We start from the raw sequence: 19,227 nt of genomic DNA, 5'->3' as shown, positions 1-19,227 counted from the left end.
GGAAGGTTGTGCCTGACTAATTTTTTGCGTAAATCACAGAATGTCTGTGCAAGCAATTATACCCTATGGCCTCAAGGAGACAAAGATACACCTGGCACTTTAGCAGCATAATAATGTGTGCTACATGACATAATAGTTCCAACCTTATAAAACTGTGTATCCAACAACCTGTCATGAGCAGAATCGCATTAGATTTGTTAGTTTTAAAACAAAATGGCTGCAGCTGTGGGAGCTCAAGGTTGTATATATGGATGTTCCCCAAGGTGTCTGATAACTTTAGTCTCTTACATGACAGTTTAAGGCACATGGCAATAAAAGGGATATGTAGCTGCACGGATAGAGGGATGGCTAGGAAAGTGTTGGAGTAAATGGATGTTTTTCAGATTGGCTGAATGTGGGTGTTGGTGTTTCCTGGGGATCTGTGCTGGAATCTCTTTAGTTTTCAATTTATAAAAATGATTTGGACACGGGCACAAGAAGAATGATATTGAAATTTGCTAATACCTAGGATGTAAGGTGAACTCTGAGGATGGCTGCAACAGATTGCAGAAAGATATGGACAGGTTAGTGGAGTGGGCAGATAGGTGGCAGATCCAGTTCAATGCAGAGAAATGTAGAGTGGTGCATTTTGAGAAACATAACAGTGGAAAGAAATTTACCCTGAATGGTAATACACTTAACAGAATACGGGAACAGGGAGATCTAGGGTTGCCGATGCGTAGGTCTTTAAAGATGGTGTGCAGGTAGAAAAGGCCATAAGGAACGGAAATGGGATCCTGCATTTTATACATAGGGGAACTGAATATAAAAGTGGGAATTGATGTTAAATTTGTACAGAACATTGGTTAGGCCACAGTTCTGCATGCAGTTCTGGACACCCTATAGGAAGAATATTGGAACCATGAAAAGGGTACAGCAAAAATTCACTCAAATATCTGGAATAACAGATTACAGTTGTGAAAAATCCTAGCTTTTTCAGTGGATCAGAGAAGGTTGGGGTGGGGGGGGGGGCAGTGGAGATCCAATAAGAGTTTTCAAAGCTTTTAATAGGATAAACAGTGAAAGATTTTTTCCACTTGTTGCTGAATCAGTAACAACAGAGCCAACGTAAGTCAGTAAACACAGGGTTGATGGGTGAGTGGGAATTTGTATGGGATAGGATACAGGCAGCAGAGATTTGGATGAGCTGAAGTCTACGGAGGGTGGAGAATGGAGGCGGGCCAGGAGAGCACTGAAATAGTCGAGATTGAAGGTGAAATAGGCATGGATGAGGATTTCGGCAGCAGATGGGCTGAGGCAAGGGCAGAGATGGGCGATGTTACAGAGGTAGGAGGAGGCGGTCCTTGTGATGGACTTTTTGAACATATAGAATGATGAGGTTCAGCAGTTTCAGCAACTCCTGAATTCCTAGCAATAAGCACACAAGTGAGACTTCTTAAACTCTTCCGGTGTAACGCTAGTCATGATCTTTGATGGGACTGACAGCAAGCCCTGTATCTTCATTGCTGGAATGGGGTAAACTATCAACAACAAAATCACTGGTTTGCATGGCTTCTGATCTACTGACTCTAGAAGCAAGAGATTTACTCTGCAGTCTGCCAAACATGAATGCAATATTCCATCACAGGATGGATAGATAGGCCTTGTAGAATACTAAAGTTGTTGATAGTATAAACAGGGCAAGATTTCCTGAGGATTCTCAATTCTCCAGCCATTGTCCTTGCTTGTTTGTCCTGCAAAGATCAGATGGAATTGAACGTAACTGTAAAGTTCCTACAGTCCTTGAAAGTAGAGGTAGCGAGCAGCGTCTCTTAACAGAATAATTGGTTTGTTTTTCTCAGTATTAGAAATGCAAAATTTGTCACTACTTTTGTCCAGACTTGCTTAGTGATTCACTTTACTCACCTTTCAGATGGGAAATTAACTACTCCGTAGAAAATGGTGTATCAGCAAAGAAAAAATAGATTTCACACATATACATAGATTTTATATATATTGTGTATATATATATATATATATATATTCCTTATAATGTTGTTGAAACATTTCAAAGCACCTTGCACAATTAACTGCACATTATAGTGTAATAACTGATGTTATGTAAGGAATATTACTTTTTATAAAAGACATCCACTGGTGAAGATGAGGAACATCTAAGACTGTCAGAGAGGAATTTTTCAGATCTCTCCCCCCCCCTAATTAGCCAGAGATTTTATCTGGTTTTTCGCATCTCCCAGGAGACTACGTGGCTTCCAAGTGGGGTGGGGAATGTATGTATCGTGATTCCCCAAGGCATCACCATTTTGCTGGACAGGTTGGATGGACCAGTAGGTGTTTTCCCATCCATTATTTTTCGTAGTGGGTGCAGCCAAGCATACTTTACTGATAGACCCCACGTGATGTGTTTTACGAAAAGAAAGTGATTTAACTGACTTGATGTTTGTAGCCTCTGATAAGGTCACATATTCAGTTCAGCAGCTCAGCAGAGATGTCATAAGAAGCCAGCTTCTCCGTGAGGTTAGATTCACTCCATTCTGTATCACAAGACTAAGTGTGTCTCACGTAGGCCAATTTGGTCTGAAGTCAGATTGGTACCAGATTACAGTTTAGTTACTCATTCATAATGGCCTTCCAAATGCTTGATAGTGGGGATACTGGTCTGTAAGCATTATAGTCTAACTTTAATTTTTCCAGCAGGTTATACCGATGCAGTTTGAATAGATGAGGCAGGAGCAGCTGGTTCTTTAGATGGTGTTTTGAGAACACAAACATCTCCAACATCATTAATGTTTCCAGTATCAAATTCTTCAAACAGAACTTGTCCTAATTAAGCCTTTTGGGCTGCTCCACTACAATAGGGTTCTTAGTACTTTATCTGGGATTTTATATGGCTTTTTAGCAAACCTGAGAATCCTTGGGATCGCAGTGCTGCTTAACTGGATTGATGTGGAAATCCTGCTTCCTCGCCCCCTGCACTCTTGACCCTAACAGAGTAGCTGGAGTCAGAGCAAGTCACCTTATTTAAATATTTTCAGTGGGTGCCCACAGAAGTATGGGCATATGTTGGGCACCTGCTAGAAGAGAGGTGGGAGGAAAAAGCAGCTCTGGCAAACCACTCAGGATGCCCGCTGGTGCCAGTCGCTAAAGTCTTTTTTTAATGCTGTCAATCAGCCCCTTTTGTAAGAAGGCTAATTATGTTTGCACTTGCTGGAACCTTTAGGAGTGTTTAGGCCTGAAAACCCAGGTGGCTCCACTTGCGTCCATACAACGACCTCGACACCGGGTTCTTCTCGTCGGGCTTCTTGCGCTGTTTTTACCTCCCCATCATGCCCCAGGCACTCAAGGAAATTTAGGGCCATGGTGTTTAACTGCTACTTTTCATCCAGAAACAAGTAACTTTGTTTTTCTCATAAGGAAGCATTATGTCGGGCCCAACGTTGGAAGTAGAGCTGATTATTTTCATCATTGCTTGAAACCTGACTCACCATTAACAATGAGACGAGCACTGGTACTGGTCATTTAATGGTAAGGAAGTGGCAATTGGGGTTACTATTGACAGTAACTCAGTGATGTGCGACTGTGGTGATGAGACGCAAACGATGGACCATCTGGTCCGCTGCCGCCTCCTGTCTGAGTCCTGTAAAGCTACTGACCTTGCAAATTATTATGATAATGCCAAGGTATGTGTAGTCTTGTGGCAGGGAAGAATGTGAAGTTACGATATGACAAAGACCTGCCTCAGCATTAGGCAGTTTGGAGTTAGCCTCAGCAGTACTGTCACTAGCTATATTTAGAGATCTTCACACTAGGACTTGGTACAGAGAGGCTTCCCTGAAATTTGTCAACTGATCTGCTCCCCACCTAATCCTACTTTTTAGCCAAAGCAACAGCACATTCACCAATCTCATCGGACGATGGTGAATGTATCAGGAACCATTATACGAGAAAGTGTAATTGCAATATACTCACCATTTTGCATCCAGAACCACAAAGATGGATGCATACATTAGGCCCAAGACCTGCATATACCACTGAGTTTGAATACCTCACCCGACTGAAAGGGTGGAAACGTGCATTAATTGTGAAGCTGTCTGGTCATAAAGCGACTATGCTGAGCATTGTCTAAAACTTAGCACCTACAAAGGGAGGTCTTTTGTTGGTTACTGCTAGGATTTCTCTCGTTTGATAATTATTACCTAAAAACCTGAACTGTGCCCCTTGCATCATCTAAAGATGAGACTTAGGTGTGAAAGGAAGATTGCTAATGATACGAAGACTTTTGCCCCCCACAAGATAGTGAATATGTGGAACGGACACTCCGAGCAGGTGGTTGATTTGGGAGTCAATGAACAGCTTTAAAAGAGAGCTTCAATGATATCTGTGGATGAAAGAATTAAGGATTATAGAAATATTAAAAGTTCTGCATAATTTTTTTCCCTCGGGGAATGTATTTAGTGTTCCTTAAAGTAGGGACCAACAGGCAGTGTGGGAGGAAAGTCCATGATAGAATAATCATACAGGAGCTCTGGATAGAGCCAGCTTGATTGGCCACGTGACCTTTCTCACTGTGCATTTTCGTATCTTCTTGCCAACACCAAGATAAGCAGATTTGTAATTTTACTCTCCTCTCTTCAATAACGTCAAATACTTTTGGTAGTATTTAACTCACGTTGTAGCAAATAATCGTCGTAAAGTCTACTGATGATTCAGTGAGCAAATGCATCACATGGATGTGACGCTGAGCTATACACACCATGAAAGTCCCAGGTTTGATCACTAGCCTCTGCGGAGCTAGCAGATCTCTACTAAGGGTACTACAATTGGCAAAGTGGCACTTGTACCTCTACTCCTGATTACTAACCAGGGATCCCTATACCAAAGTGCATATGTGCGAATACAAGAACAGGATTGGTCTCTGTTGGGACATCCCCATTGTTGAACTATCTGTTGATTCTCAGAGGTAGGTATTCAACTTGCCGGCTGGGCATAAAACTGGTGTTGCAAATTGGCCACCAGTTATAGACACCGCCTGATTTTAATTTCTATTGATTTCAAGTTGAAAATCTACCTGTGTGTCTAGGCTCACGCATGAAGAATGGGCATTTAGGTGAGGTACTGGAGGACTGTCAACATCTGTGGAACTGTATCTCAGTATGAATCTTCATCTTAAGAAGCGAAAATGGGGAGGGGGAGGTAGGGGATGTAATTAAAGGAGTCACCTCCTTAGTATAATTGTACCTTTTAGCCAAAAAAAATCCTACAAAAGCAAGCTTGACCGTGTATCTTGTAGTCCCAGGGATGCCAATGCACATTTCTTGCTCAAGTAATGTGTTTCAAGGTCCCTGTGAATACAAATAAATTTAGATTTATTTCTTACCTCTCTGGTTGCCTGCCTTTTCTTTGTATTTTAACTTTGTCCATTCTTGAGTGTGGGCTGAAGTGGATCCTAGGTGTGGTCTTAAATTAGTACAGTAGTACTGGCTCCAAATAGTAAAATGGTTAACTTATTTGACAACATATTGTCTTCAGAAGATAGAGTTAATTCCACAAAAAGATTAACTTTCTTAAGTGAATGGTGTAATCTTTTAGCACCCAAGGAATCTGAGGTGATGGCTCAATGATAAGCATCACCCAAGTGCTCTGCTTAAGGTAGTGGCTTAGGAAATCAGATTCAGTTCCTGAATTCCCATTGGCATCTCCAAAAGAATATCTTGCTTTACACAGGATACCACACTTAGAAAAGGAAGACTACCTCAAAAGGACTTACATGCCTCTCTCTCTTCCTCCATCAAAAAAAAGGATGTTAAAGTATTCCAGAGTATCATTTGAGTGCTTGTATTGAAGTCTTCTAAGCTTCTTTCAGTGAGGAAATTCTTCAATTTTAGCCCTAAACATTGATTTCTCCTTCATTAGGAGGATAAAGGGGTTCAGTCCAGACACCAAGTGTCGTATATAAGAGATTGATGGTTAATAACCAAGACTTAGACTGGGGACTGACATCCAGGATCATCTGACTCACAAATTGCCTGAAGTTCAAACTTGGTTCTATTACATCACAGACTGAATGAACCCTGTCCCTTGTCTCAGAAGAAAGATCAATTGATACGCCTTGCATCATTTTTCATAGGAAATGCTGATACTGAACCATGTAAGTCTTGTAACAGGCACATGTAACCTGCAAATATATTAACTGAAAATATTATATGAGCCATTCATTCTCTTTGGGAAGATGATCGGTTTCAGTTAGCTTCATGCCATAACAAGCCGAGCAATGAAGTCAACAAGGTACAAAAGCAGACAGAAGAATTCACATGTTCAGTCTGCCTGCATGACAGCAGATAGTTAATAACAAACTAATTTAAATAAACTGGACATACTGGAAATCTGGAGCTGCATGAAATAGGAAGTGACCTTGCCAGCACAACGTAAGTGCCTCCCCGGCCACTAAAAACAGTAGGGAAAACAACCACACAGCCAAGATTTAACCCATTGGGGCCAGATGTATACAAGTTTATTTTAATGTTTTAAAATTGTGATATGCAGCAACATTCCATGTAGGAGTAAGATACTGCATAACACAGTACGTGCAACAGGAGTGACACCTTTAAGCACTGCATTAATTCTCTACCTCTTTTGTAGTAATTAGCAGTGTAATGAAATATGACACATTTTTTCACAACAATTTAACCCAATGGAACCTTAAAAGTTTTGCAAAGTTCCAGTTGAAGTGGCTCAATTTTGGTAGTTTTTTTTCAGTATCTGCATGTATATATAATTGGATGAACAGTTAGATAGAAGCACTTCTACTTTTTGTTCCACACTTGGGTAGTATCTGTTGGTTTGTGAGTTAGAAGCTAAAGCTTTTTGTCAGAGAGAGAGTTGAGTCTAGCCTGTGTCTGAAGGCATTGCTCACAGCTTTGATTATCGGAAAGCCAGCTGATATCATTGTTGCAGTGTCAGATGATTCTCTCCAAAAAGCCTCAATGTAAAGCAGAAAAGTCTGGTGTCCAGGAGGGGCTGAAAATAGTATAAGCAATTATGGTCTGCATGACTTTAGTTGTGAAACTCAAAGTGATAACTGTGGTTTACTTGTCTTTAATAAGACAGACAGAAGGGTGACAATCCTAAACTAGATGAGGAAAATGGTTTGGAATGCAATAATTAAAATGACAAAAGTAAGTTAGTAGCTCTCAAAGGACTGTCAACATTATATAATTCTGTAGAATTGAACAGGGAACTCAAGCCTTTCATGTTTTAGGTTTTTGCAACATTTTCATCTTATTAGTCAATTTTCTTGAGGTCAAATCTTGTCCATGATTTGAGAGCAAAATCTCAATGCTGGGATTATTTTCTCACTGGAATGCAGCAAAGAAGCAGCAGTGTGGAAAGCACGTTGGACAGACTTGGGCCAACTAATCTACATTTCTGTTAAACCAAGAGCATTACCAAGATCGCACACAAAACAACACACCAGTCTATAGCAGAGGCTCAAAGTGATACTGTCAACATGAACAGAACCCAGCACCCTCAGAGCAAGGAGTCACCAAACCTATCAAAAGGAGGAAAGAGGCAACATTCTCACTGAGGCGTCAAAGCCATTCTTAGAGCAGTACATTCTGTGCAGCTGTGGCAAAGTAGAAGAAAAGGAGGCATCTCATGAGCAGTATAATTTTCAATTTTCTGGCCAACTGGGCAGCGATAGATTAATCCCACAGAAGTCTGTGTGGAAGATAAACCTAAAAGAGCCAAGTATAATTCAACAGTATCATGACACAATCCATTTGTGTGAAATCCACTGTTCTTAAAAGATACTCAAGAATTTGGATTTTATAAGACTTGTTGAATTAGCTCCATGGAGTAATAGGACACAAGTACGTGCCCAGCAATTCCCCATGTGCTCTTCTGATCAAAGCTATGATATTAGATAAAGCTATGTTACCACTTGAAAGCACCAAGCAGACGTCTGCTCTTTTTCCACAAATGAGCAAAAAGAAAAGCTTACGACAAACTATTCTGGATTGCTGACAAATAACATCTCATCAGTCAGTTGTAGCTTGGGAGCTGGATTCCAGTCACTCCCTTCAGCCAAAGTAGTTGTGTGGCTTGGGCAGACTTCAGCAGAGGGAATGGAAGGGATTTTCCATTTATCTTCTGTATCTATGCCTCCAGATACAAAACCAATGATTTAATTTGCCTTTTTATGGCCTAATCTACTTGCACTGTCAACTTTATTGACCGACATGTCTGCATACCAAGGTCCCTCTGCTTCCCCACTTCATTTAAAATCTTACTACTTAAGGCAGATTTCCTCTCCCTGTTCTTTGCTCCAAAATGTATCACTTCATATTTTTCTACACTAAACTGCATCCACCACCTATCTTCCCACCCTGTCTTTGCCTTCCTACCATCTTTCGCAAAAGGGTACGGTAGAGTAATGGTTATATTCCTAGACTAATAACTTGGAGAACGTGAGATCAAATCCTATCATGGCAACTTGATCGTTTGAATTCAGTTAAAAAGAAATGTGGAAATAGGAACATAGGAACAGGAGTAGGCCATTCAGCCCCTCGTGCCTGCTCCGCCATTTGATAAGATCATGGCTGATCTGTGATCTAACTCCATATACCTGCCTTTGGTTACCAAAAAGCTATCTAGCTCAGATTTAAATTTAGCAATTGAGCTAGTATCAATTGCCGTTTGTGGAAGAGAGTTCCAAACTTCTACCACCCTTTGTGTGTAGAAATGTTTTCTAATCTCGTTCCTGAAAGGTCTGGCTCTAATTTTTAGACTGTGCCCCCTACTCCTAAAATCCCCAACCAATGGAAATAGTTTCTCTCTATCCACCCTATCTGTTCCCCTTAATATCTTATAAACTTCGATCAGATCACCCCTTAACCTTCTAAACTCCAGAGAATACAACCCCAATTTGTGTAATCTCTCCTTGTAACTTAACCCTTGAAGTCCGGGTATCATTCTAGTAAACCTACGCTGCACTCCCTCCAAGGCCAATATGTCCTTCCGAAGGTGCGGTGCCCAGAACTGCTCACAGTACTCCAGGTGCGGTTTAACCAGGGTTTTGTACAGCTGCAGCATAACTTCTGCCCCCTTGTACTCTAGTCCTCTAGATATAAAGGCCAGCATTCCATTAGCCTTCTTGATTATTTTATGCACCTGTTCATGACACTTCAATGATCTATGTACCTGAACCCCTAAGTCCCTTTGGACATCCACTGTTTTTAATTTTTTACCATTTAGAAAGTACCCTGTTCTATCCTTTTTTGATCCAAAGTGAATGACCTCACATTTGTCTACATTGAATTCCATTTGCCACAGTTTTGCCCATTCACCTAAATAAAAAGCTGTTATCTATAAACGTGACCGTGAGGTCGTCGGATTGTTGTAAATAACCCAAATGATTCACTAATGTTCTTTAGGAAAGGAAAGCTTGTCCTTACCCGGTCTGGCCTATATGTGACTCCAGACCCATGCCATGTTGACTCTTAACTGCTCTCTGAAGTGGCCTTAGGGAAGACCAATAAATTCCCGCCTTGCCAGGGACACCCATATCCTGAGAATGAATTTTTAAAAATCCTCGTCACTCCCCCATAATTTGATGTCTTCAACAAATGTTGATACTGTTCCCTCAATGTATATGAGAATTAAAAACTGGCCCAATACAAGCTCCTATGGAACAATCACCACATGTTTCCAGTCTTAGAAACTCTTTTACCCCTACCCTTTCCTTTCTGCCCTCCGACCACCTCTCTGTTCATGTGGCCACATTCTCCTTATTTCATCTTTGCCATAAGTCTCTTATGTAGCACCTTATCAAATGCTTTTTGAATACCTATATGAACAACATCCACTACATTTCTTCAAAGAATTCCATAAGGTTGGACAAGCATGGTCTGCTGACTCGCCCTGGTTATCTCGTGTTTCTCCAAGTGCTCAGTGAGTTCATCCAGTATTCAAGCTTCCAGTATTTTATCAACAACTACTACTTTCGTATAGCGAGAGCTGATTAACAACATTCAAATAACCAAGTCCAGGTTGGTGAGCCAGTGGGTAGCTTCTGAAGTGGCGTGGTATAAGTCTGACAAAGTAGAACTAATTGGCCTATAATTTCCTGGCTTACTCCAGTCTTTTTTTGAAGAGAGGTGTCACATTTGGCACTCACCCATTCCCCAGTCTTCTGGGCACAATTTTCCTTTGCTCAAAGCCTATAAAATTAGAAAAAAACTGAGCAACAACTTTTAAAAAGCTGACACAGCCTTCAAGAATCTGACAACTTGAGAAAGGCCTGGATTATAACGTTATGACAATGAGACCCCACCCCACTGTTCAAACTGGCACTTTATCTCTCCCAACCCCCTCAGTTCAAGGTGCTAATCTCCTTCCCATGCCCCATCAGTTAGTGTTGTCATTCTCCCTCCACCCTCTAGTTAATGCTAGCGCTCTTCCTCTGCTCACCCTCTCAGTTAATGCCAGCACACTCCTTCCTCCACCACCCCAAAGCGCACTTGCCAGCTTCTCCCCTTCCCCCCTCAAAAGCACGGATTCCAGTTTCTCCGCTGTTCCCTACCAAAGACCCAGCTTTTGCCCTATTCCCTACCAAAGTCCCACTCCTAGTTTCTCCTCTCCACTCCTCCTCTGCCCCGCCCCTTCAAAGCCGCTCCTATCCAAGTTCTTCCGCTATGCGAAGTGGTTCCAGCTGATGGACACTGTGGAAGGAAATCTTGTTCTCACAATTTCCACCTACAACATGCAGCAGCTGGAATCATTTCTAGTAGCAGCAGGGCTTAGTTAGGAGCAGAGCTGAGGAAGAGGAGGTTTGGTCCGTAATGGTTCCCACTCGTTAACAGACGATTTACATGTATACAGTTCTACAGCCACCGCTCATGGTTCTGCAGACTCAATATCCACCTCTTTTGTGAAAAATTACTCAAAATACTGTGCCATTCCTTTACACTCCACTATAAATTTGTCTCCTCTAATCCTTAGCAGCTCTTTCCCTATTTTCACCACCCTCTCATTATTAATGTGCATTCGGAAAGCCTTTTTATTCATTAAATTTAACCATGTTTTCTTACTTATCTATTATGTAAGTGCTAATCTGGCTGTTCCCATATTGGCTTGCATGTAGCATTAGTAGTAATTCTGAAATTACTGCCTTTGAGGCTCTACCCACTTATAGGAACAGGAGTAGGCCATTCAGCCCCTCGAGCCTGTTCCGCCATTCAATTAGATCATGGCTGATCTGTACCTCAATCCCATTTACCCACCTTTGCTCCATATCCCTTGATACCCTTACCTAACAAAAATCTATTGATCTCAGTCTTGAAAATTTTCAATTGACCTCCAGCATCCAGAGTCTTTTGGGCGAGACAGATCCAGATATACACTACCCTTTGTGAAAAATTGCTTACTGATGTCACTCCTAAATGTCTAATTCTAATTTTAAGATTAAGACCCCTAAATCTGCATTCCCCCACCAGACGATATAGTTTCTCTGTATCCACCCTATCAAATCCCTTAATCATTTTAAACACCTTGATTGGATCACCCCTCCATCTTCTAAACTTATCTAAACTTCATTTACATTCTAACACTCAGAACTGTTTTTTCAGAACCTGAATTCTATTTTTCTCTACAACAATTCTGACATGAACCATAACTTCCACATGATCTCCCTCCAAGAGTTTCTGCACACGCTGTCTTATGTCCCTTAACTGACCTGGGAAGCGACACACCATTTGGGACTCCGTATTATTGTTACGGAAGTGGCTGTCTATTCGCACTGTAGAATCTCCCACTACCACAGCAATCCTGCACTCAATTCTCTCACCTTTGGGTAACCACTTTTTTCACAGTACTGCAGTGTTGCTCATGACTGCTTTTCTCACATTGACTCCGTATGGAAATTAACTTTTGAGTGTTAGAGAGAACTCCCAGCATCCATCCACTCTTAACTCCTATCCTCTATACAAGATACTTAACGGGAAAAATCAGAATGCAAATCTGGAAGAATATTTTCAGATACGTAAAGGCAACTGATCAGAAGGCACAGGTTCAGGGTTGTGAAGGCCAAGTTTAGGACAAACATTAGGAATTATTTCTATACAGAGGGTGATCAACAACTGGACTAGGATGGCAGAAAGTGTGGTTCAGCCGGGACTGACACCTTATTTAAGGAATAACTAGATGTGGTAAAGGAATGACAATAGAATTGGTATTCTACAAGTGCGAGTCAAATGGGGCAGACGGACCTTCTTCACCGTATCAATGTCTGCAAGCTTTTTGGTGTGACTGGAAGCTGAATACACACGTAGTAAGAATGAGTCAGACTTTCACATCACCATGGTTGTCACGTATGTACAGTAACCTCTCGCCATTTAATCTTTCAATCAACAATATATCCGTACCATCATTATCTTTAGAACAATAGGTTTCCCAAATTTGAAAATTCAACATTGCAATATTGTACACTTTAAATACATCACAAGGAAAACAATTGTAAAATATTTTACAATACAGAATGTTACCTCAGGTCTTGAAAGGAAAAACACATTCAATATAAGGACAGTTTTAATTTCTCCCTTAAAGAACCAGTATCCCTTCTGATGTCTTAGGTCAACCTTTTAGGAAAAAAAATTGGTGGGTGACTTTTTTCTTTAAAACACAGCTCAGCTTTTTCAAATGTTCAAAATTTTACATCAATCAGGTCATAAATAAGGACAGTGATGGAGTAAACAGCAGTCGGCAATCTTTCAATCTGTGAAGCTTTCAATTTGATTTTCACTCCTTTCAAAAACTTCACATAGCATTACACAGAATTTTACAGCACAGAAACAAGCCATTCGGCTCAACAGGGCCATGCCGGTGTTTATGCTCCACACTAGCCTTGTCCCACTTTAGTCCATGGATCAAGCAGTGTAACAGTTGGAATATTCACCGACAGTGTGGTTACAGCAGGCTTAAAACTCCCAATGCAGGTAACTAATTTTATGAATCTCAATCAGTCTGCTGGTAAAGTGTCATCCTATACATCTTGCCTCATAAAAGTACTTAGGAAGCACTGTTTGATATTAATCTATTAAATACAAATTTACAAACAGAATGCCCTTATTGTGCTCAGTATCATTTTACTCCCAGAACTACAACGTGGCGATGAATGGAAAAGAAAGGGTAGTCATCTAAATAGGGGATATAGGAAAAGGAAATAACTAAAATTAAAATGATAATTGACAGTGTTAAACAATGTAGATTGAGAAAAAGGGATACCGACTCTTTGGAGAATTCAATCTAAAAACTGAAAGACAGTAATACATTGGTGAAAACATCTATAACAGACAGCTATGAAGTACAGATAAATCAAAGTGTAAGAGAAAAGTTTTCAATTCTCTAGAGTGATTTAAGACAGTTAAATGTCATCTAAATTAGTGTACAGAACTGTACAAATAGCAGATAATGAAGTGTACAAGTCATTATTAACAATGTTTTTAAATCATTAAATTTTTGAGATTTATTGGATGAAGTTTGAGCAGCAAATTCTTTGGAATAAACAGGATGATCCAGTTACCGTCCACAGAACTTAAACACCTGTTAACCCAAAGTCATATCTCACGAGGGACAACATCATGATTAAATGATAGTCAGGTTATAAATGAATGTTTTTCCATCTTCAAATACAGGACAGCTAATATTCGTGTTTTTTAAAATATTAATAAAAACTTTCTTGTGCAAGGGAACTTTCACAGATTCATGAGCAGCAAATGAAGGCAAGCAGTGTTTCAGCACTTTATATAGAAATCCAGTATTTGAAGTTTCCACAACCACTATTGTGGTAGTAGTCATCTTTTGTGTTCAATGGATTCAACTAATCTCTGTAATTACAGTCCTACCCACTTATCTTGAACTCATTTAAGTCGATGTCGCGCTTATATCAACAAAAAATCCCGCAAGTCCCAATCCCTACTCTGCACATTGATACCAAATATTTACCGCGTGTGTCAACATCAATAAACTCTGCCACGCTTAATTCGACAACATGAATCTGACTACTAATGTCGATAGGCCCCTCTCTTCACGTGTGACATGTCAGTGAGTATGGTATATGCTTATTAGGCCTATAAATTAGCCATGTTGCAAATGCCCATCCTAGTTTATTTAAGCTGGACACCAAGATTGGAAATAAACATAGATTTGATGAGAATGCTCGAGGAAAACGCTCATGCAATCAAAGCAATTGAGAGTGGAACGTCCAGAAAAGAAGTCTGCCAAACCTTCTCTGTGAAGCACAACAACCTATATAGCTAATGGAAAGCTGGTCTGAACACATACAAGCCGGGTACAAAGTAGGAACATGCGCATTGCAGATAAAGAAACAAAAAACTGCAAAATACGAAGGAGTTGAAGAAGCATTAGCTGCAAGGTTTAGTGAAAAACTAGCCCAAAATCCCACCATCACAATTGATTGAGACACGTTTATTGAAAAGGCCAAGGCTTTTGCTAATCAGCTAGGCGTGGAGAATTGCACCGCCAGCAATAGGTGATTTAGTCGCTTCAAGGCTCGGCATGGTGTTGTGTATAAGAAAATTTGCAGTGAGGGTAAATCATAGAAATCATAGAAAATTTACGGCACAGAAGGAGGCCTTTCAACCCATCGTGTCCACGCTGGCTGAAAATGAACCACCCAGCCTAATCCCACTTTCCAGCATTTGGTCCGTAGCCTTGCAGGTTACTTCAATTGCACATCATTTTTAAATGTGATGAGGGTTTCTGCCTCTACGACCCTTTCTGGGTGAAAACATTTTTCCTCAGCTCCCCTCTAATCCTTCTACCAATTACTTTAAATCTATGCCTCCTGGTTATTGACCTCTCTGCTAAGGGAAATAGGTCCTTCCTATCCACTCTATCTAGTCCGGTCATAATTTTGTACACCTCAATTAAATCTCCCCTCAGCCTCCTCTGTTCCAAAGAAAGCAAACCCAGCCTATCCAATCTTTCCTCATAGCTAAAGTTCTCCAGTTCTGGCAACATCCTTGTAAATCTCATCTGTACCCTCTCTAGTGCAATCACATCTTTCCTGTAATGTGGTGACCAGAACTGTACGCAGTACTCAAGCTGTGGCCTAACTAGTGTTTTATACAGTTCCAGCATAACCTCCCTGCTCTTATATTCTATGCCTCTGCTAATAAAGGAAAGTATCCCGTATGCCTTCTTAACCACCTTATCTACCCGTCGTGCCACCTTGTCTTGACTCGACAAGTGGAAGACTCGTCTCCATGAAATTCTGCAGGACTACAATTCGGGTCATATTTATAATGCAATTGAGGCAAAACCTACTGTGCCAAGGGATGACGGTGTACTGGGGGTAAACAACATAAAGACTGTGTTTCAATTCTCATCACCAACGTGACTGGAACAGATATGCTACAGCTTTTTATAATAGGGAAGTCAAAAAATCCGCAATGCTTTAAGAACATAAAACAGCTGCAAGTCGAGTATGAGGCCAACACCAATGCTTAGATGACACCTGATATTTTTACAAGATAGATCCAAACACTCAATTGAAAAATGACAATGCTGGTCAGAAAATAGCGCTTTTAGTCAATAAAACTGCTTTCTCACATCAATGGCATACGAGCCATTAGTTGGTTTTTCTTCCTCCAAATATCATGTCCTTAATCCAGCCAATGGGTCAAGGGATTATTCAAAATCTTAAGTACCACTATTGAAAATGTTTAGCTCAGCCAGCACAAACACGATGGGCCAAATGGCCTCCTGTGCCGTAAATTTTCTATGATTTCTATGTTTAGCTCATAAAAAGTTGGCAGCCATCGATGCCAAGGAAGAGTTTACGGCAAATCTACTGGGGTTGCTGCACAATTTAATAAAAGCCTGGACATTGTTAAAACAAGAGACAATTCAAAATTGCTTTATGCGTGCTTTTTTCTGCAACCTACATGGTGATGTCTTCTGTGAATTCACAGCTGATGGAGCTGAAGAAGGTGCAATTGATTAGGCTCTGTATGAAGTTCTTGGCTTGCAAAAAGAGTTCATAAATCTTGCTATTAATGTGGATGAAAACGAACGGTATACTGCAGCACTGGTAGATGACGATATCATTGCTTCACTAAAGAGGGATCAAGACGACAGCCAAGAAGCTGAGGATGCTGAAAACGATGAAGAGTCCAATGATGCCAGTATTCTGCACGTGACATGCAAAGAAGCATTTAGCATGTGTGAAGGACTGCAGACGTTTATTTCTCAATCGGAGCCAACAGCAGCATTGGAAGCAGCTAAGCATTTGGATAAGCTACAAGTCCTGATCCGAAAAGAACACGTGTTTGAAACAGTCTATTCTTAAATTACTATTTAAAAAAAAATAAGTTAATGTAAATAAATGTACAGAAATTGAACATTCAGAAATTCTGTGTTGGTGATTTTATTTTTATATATTATGTCCGTTTATGTCGACAAAATTAGAATGGTCTCCAAGATGTCGATATAAGTGGGTAGGACTGTACATGTGCATAATCTTACACTATATAAAAGCAAATATTTCAGTTAGCTACTCAGGGTATTAAGCTCAACTGAAACTGAGAAGTGAAACTTGGTTAAGTAATTTTGTCATCTTTTGCCCGATATGAAACAGATTCTGAAACGTCATTCGGAGCATTTGAAAAAAGGTGTATGGTCCCCACGTACCCTTGTGACAATTTCTCAACCACCAGTGGATTAACGTTAGGTTTATGCGGAAATCGCAAGAATATGTTACTGTAATTATCCTAGAAAGGGCAGCAGGGTAAATAAAATATATCTTCAGACACAGTAGAATGGGTTACATAAAATAAGTTCTGCTTAGTACATGCTAAATAAAACTTGATTCTTATGCTTTACCTCAATTTAATTTTTTTTCCCATATATACTCTGCAATACTAGAACGATCAACAGCTAATACTTAGAAAAGATGTAAACTGAAACTAGTGCATCATGTATCAAGTTTTTAGATAGTCTTTTCCAGTTCCTTTTTTTCTTTTAAACATGATCAATCTCACACAAATCAACACATTTTTAAAGTTTTTTTTTCTTTACAAATGGATATTTTGCCACATTTAAATACCTGAATTGGATCTGCAGTGTGAAGAATTCTCCTGACCATCTGTGTAGGGAGTTGGTGGAGTATAGTTAGCTATCTCCAGTTTACTGACAGTGGATGGTGTTGTTGGCGCGGGGGGTAATAATGTACTGTTTGGGCTATTGATATCACCTTCTGCCACTAGAGTCAGATCAAAAGCATTTTCATCCTCATACGGTGTTACGGTTTCCGCCTGCCAGTCTCCAGACCGCTTTTTCCACCTTTGTTCATTGACATGTGGAATAGGAGAGACCGGCACATGGAAAGGGGCATCATTTGTCTGCTTAGTATTAGGCTTTACATAATTGGGTGGCACTAACACAGGCCGATGACAGTTATCTTGTTGATGTGTTGGCTTGGTTTTTATGTTGTTGGAGTTTTCATTGAAATTCAGTGTAGACGAGTTAGCTGTGCTGGAGTCCATATACTCTAATTTACTAGACTGTTGTGCTGACTTTAAGCTCTTCTGCAAAGTTTGGCATTTTTCCTCTCTCTTCCTATCATTTCCTTTACTTGCTGCGGGCGTGGAGGAGTCAGGCTCGGGTATGGTTGGCTTGAGGCGTAGAAAATCTGGAAGAACAAGGTCTTCTTTCTTCAGAAGCCCACGTTGATCATTTACTCGGTTACTCTGAGCTTTGGACAGAAGGTCAAAAAACTCTGCCGCAATATAAAATAGAAAAATGAAAGTTAGTAAGGCAGTTACTTACTGTATTAACTTTTAAATAGGCTGTACTTTATTTTTAAAAGAAGTTTACATTTGGGGTAATGCCTATATGTAATCTATCAATGTTTTTTTTCCTGGGTAGAGGATCGAGTTTGAGGTGCAACCCACATTCAGGGGCAGTGTACTTGCATGTCAATATGGTGCTTTATTCTTTTATCTTCAATGTCTAACTTGGAAAAGCCTCTGCTGCTACATTTCAGCCATTGAGCCAAATATGATTTTACTTTAAAGGGATGTAATTTTGAGGGGGGGTGGGTGGTGAATAGTTCTTCAAAAAAGATTGGAGGGAAAAAAATTGTCTTCTTGAGATAAGTTTTGTCAATCAAAATGAAGTCTCAAGTCTGGTCACAACAGAAAAGATGTAGTGTCCTTATCCTTCCCTACCCAGCTGCCATCAAGCTGAGCAAGGATCTCCATCCTTCTCAACCCTGCTGATCCCAGCCCTCAAACCAGGCGCAAAAGTTCAGCACTGGTAAAATTCAAGAAAGAAAGTCTTCCCACTTGTCCAACAACCCCGGGAAAATGAAATTACAGTAGACGAGCGGGAGAAACCCCCAGAAATTCAACCTCCATAATTGTAAAGCTATATAATAGGTACACAAAATGGAAACTTCGACAGAATAACAACAGTAAGGAAGAAAGACTTGCATTTATATAGCACCTTTTACGACCTCACAGATAGTGAAGTACATTTGAAGTGTTTAAACTTTTAAATGTTGTTACTTTTTTTTATAAATTAACTTTATATTCATTCTAATAGCTTTGATTTTTCTAAATCTCAAAAAGAGTGAAATATGTGGAAGAAATGATTCTGATCGGAATTTTCTTACTGCTGTACAAAATAAAGCCGAGTAATTTCTTTGTTACAAGCCAAACAGTAACTGAAGTGTCTGTGGTTTTAAGACACCGACTCATTGGTCAAAGACAACTCTAAAATAAGAAGTGAATTATAAAGCGCATCAAAATTATCTTAACATATTTTGTTAAACTACCACAAGGCAAATGAACATTTACATCAAAGTTTTAGTGCAGGATGAGTGAAGAAAGATGATTATATTCCACATCAGCTCTTGTATAAAAGATAATCTTGTTCAAGGTGGCGAAAAAGTGATAGGATGCAGGTTCACAAAGTGTAGTTTTCTCCGGCAGCAGGTGACCAATCTGAAGGCAGGTCAAAGCACCAAGTGCTGACCAAGAGCTTTTCCACAGGAAAGCAAAAAAAAAACTTTAGCGTGCAAGTTACTGTGGGCCACTCCCAAGTAGCTTAATGAGGAATGGCATTGATCGGCACCTGGGGCAGGTCTGTGGCTCTGGTATACAGCCAGCAAATACAGTGCTATCACTTGGATTTTAGTAAAGCGTT

General features: G+C 40.2%; 1 protein-coding gene across 4 annotated transcripts in view; it reads right to left on the bottom strand.

The window, feature by feature from the left end:
- The window catches only part of rgs12b (regulator of G protein signaling 12b), a 248,487-nt gene that overhangs the window by 3,837 nt on the left and 225,423 nt on the right, over window positions 1-19,227 (bottom strand). For 3 of the 4 annotated variants that reach the window (XM_067982441.1, XM_067982440.1, XM_067982442.1), the window contains exon 17: window positions 17,126-17,797. In XM_067982441.1, coding sequence (XP_067838542.1) covers window positions 17,126-17,797 — 672 coding nt within the window. Of the gene's footprint in view, window positions 1-12,389; window positions 16,211-17,125; window positions 17,798-19,227 lie in introns of those variants that run through there. The other variant, XM_067982443.1, reaches the window with a different exon arrangement.

This window comes from Heptranchias perlo, chromosome 4, assembly GCF_035084215.1.
Source record: "Heptranchias perlo isolate sHepPer1 chromosome 4, sHepPer1.hap1, whole genome shotgun sequence".
Classification (NCBI taxonomy): Eukaryota; Metazoa; Chordata; class Chondrichthyes; order Hexanchiformes; family Hexanchidae; genus Heptranchias; species Heptranchias perlo.
Note: the sequence above shows the minus strand (reverse complement) of the source record. Positions and strands in the feature narration are given on the sequence as shown.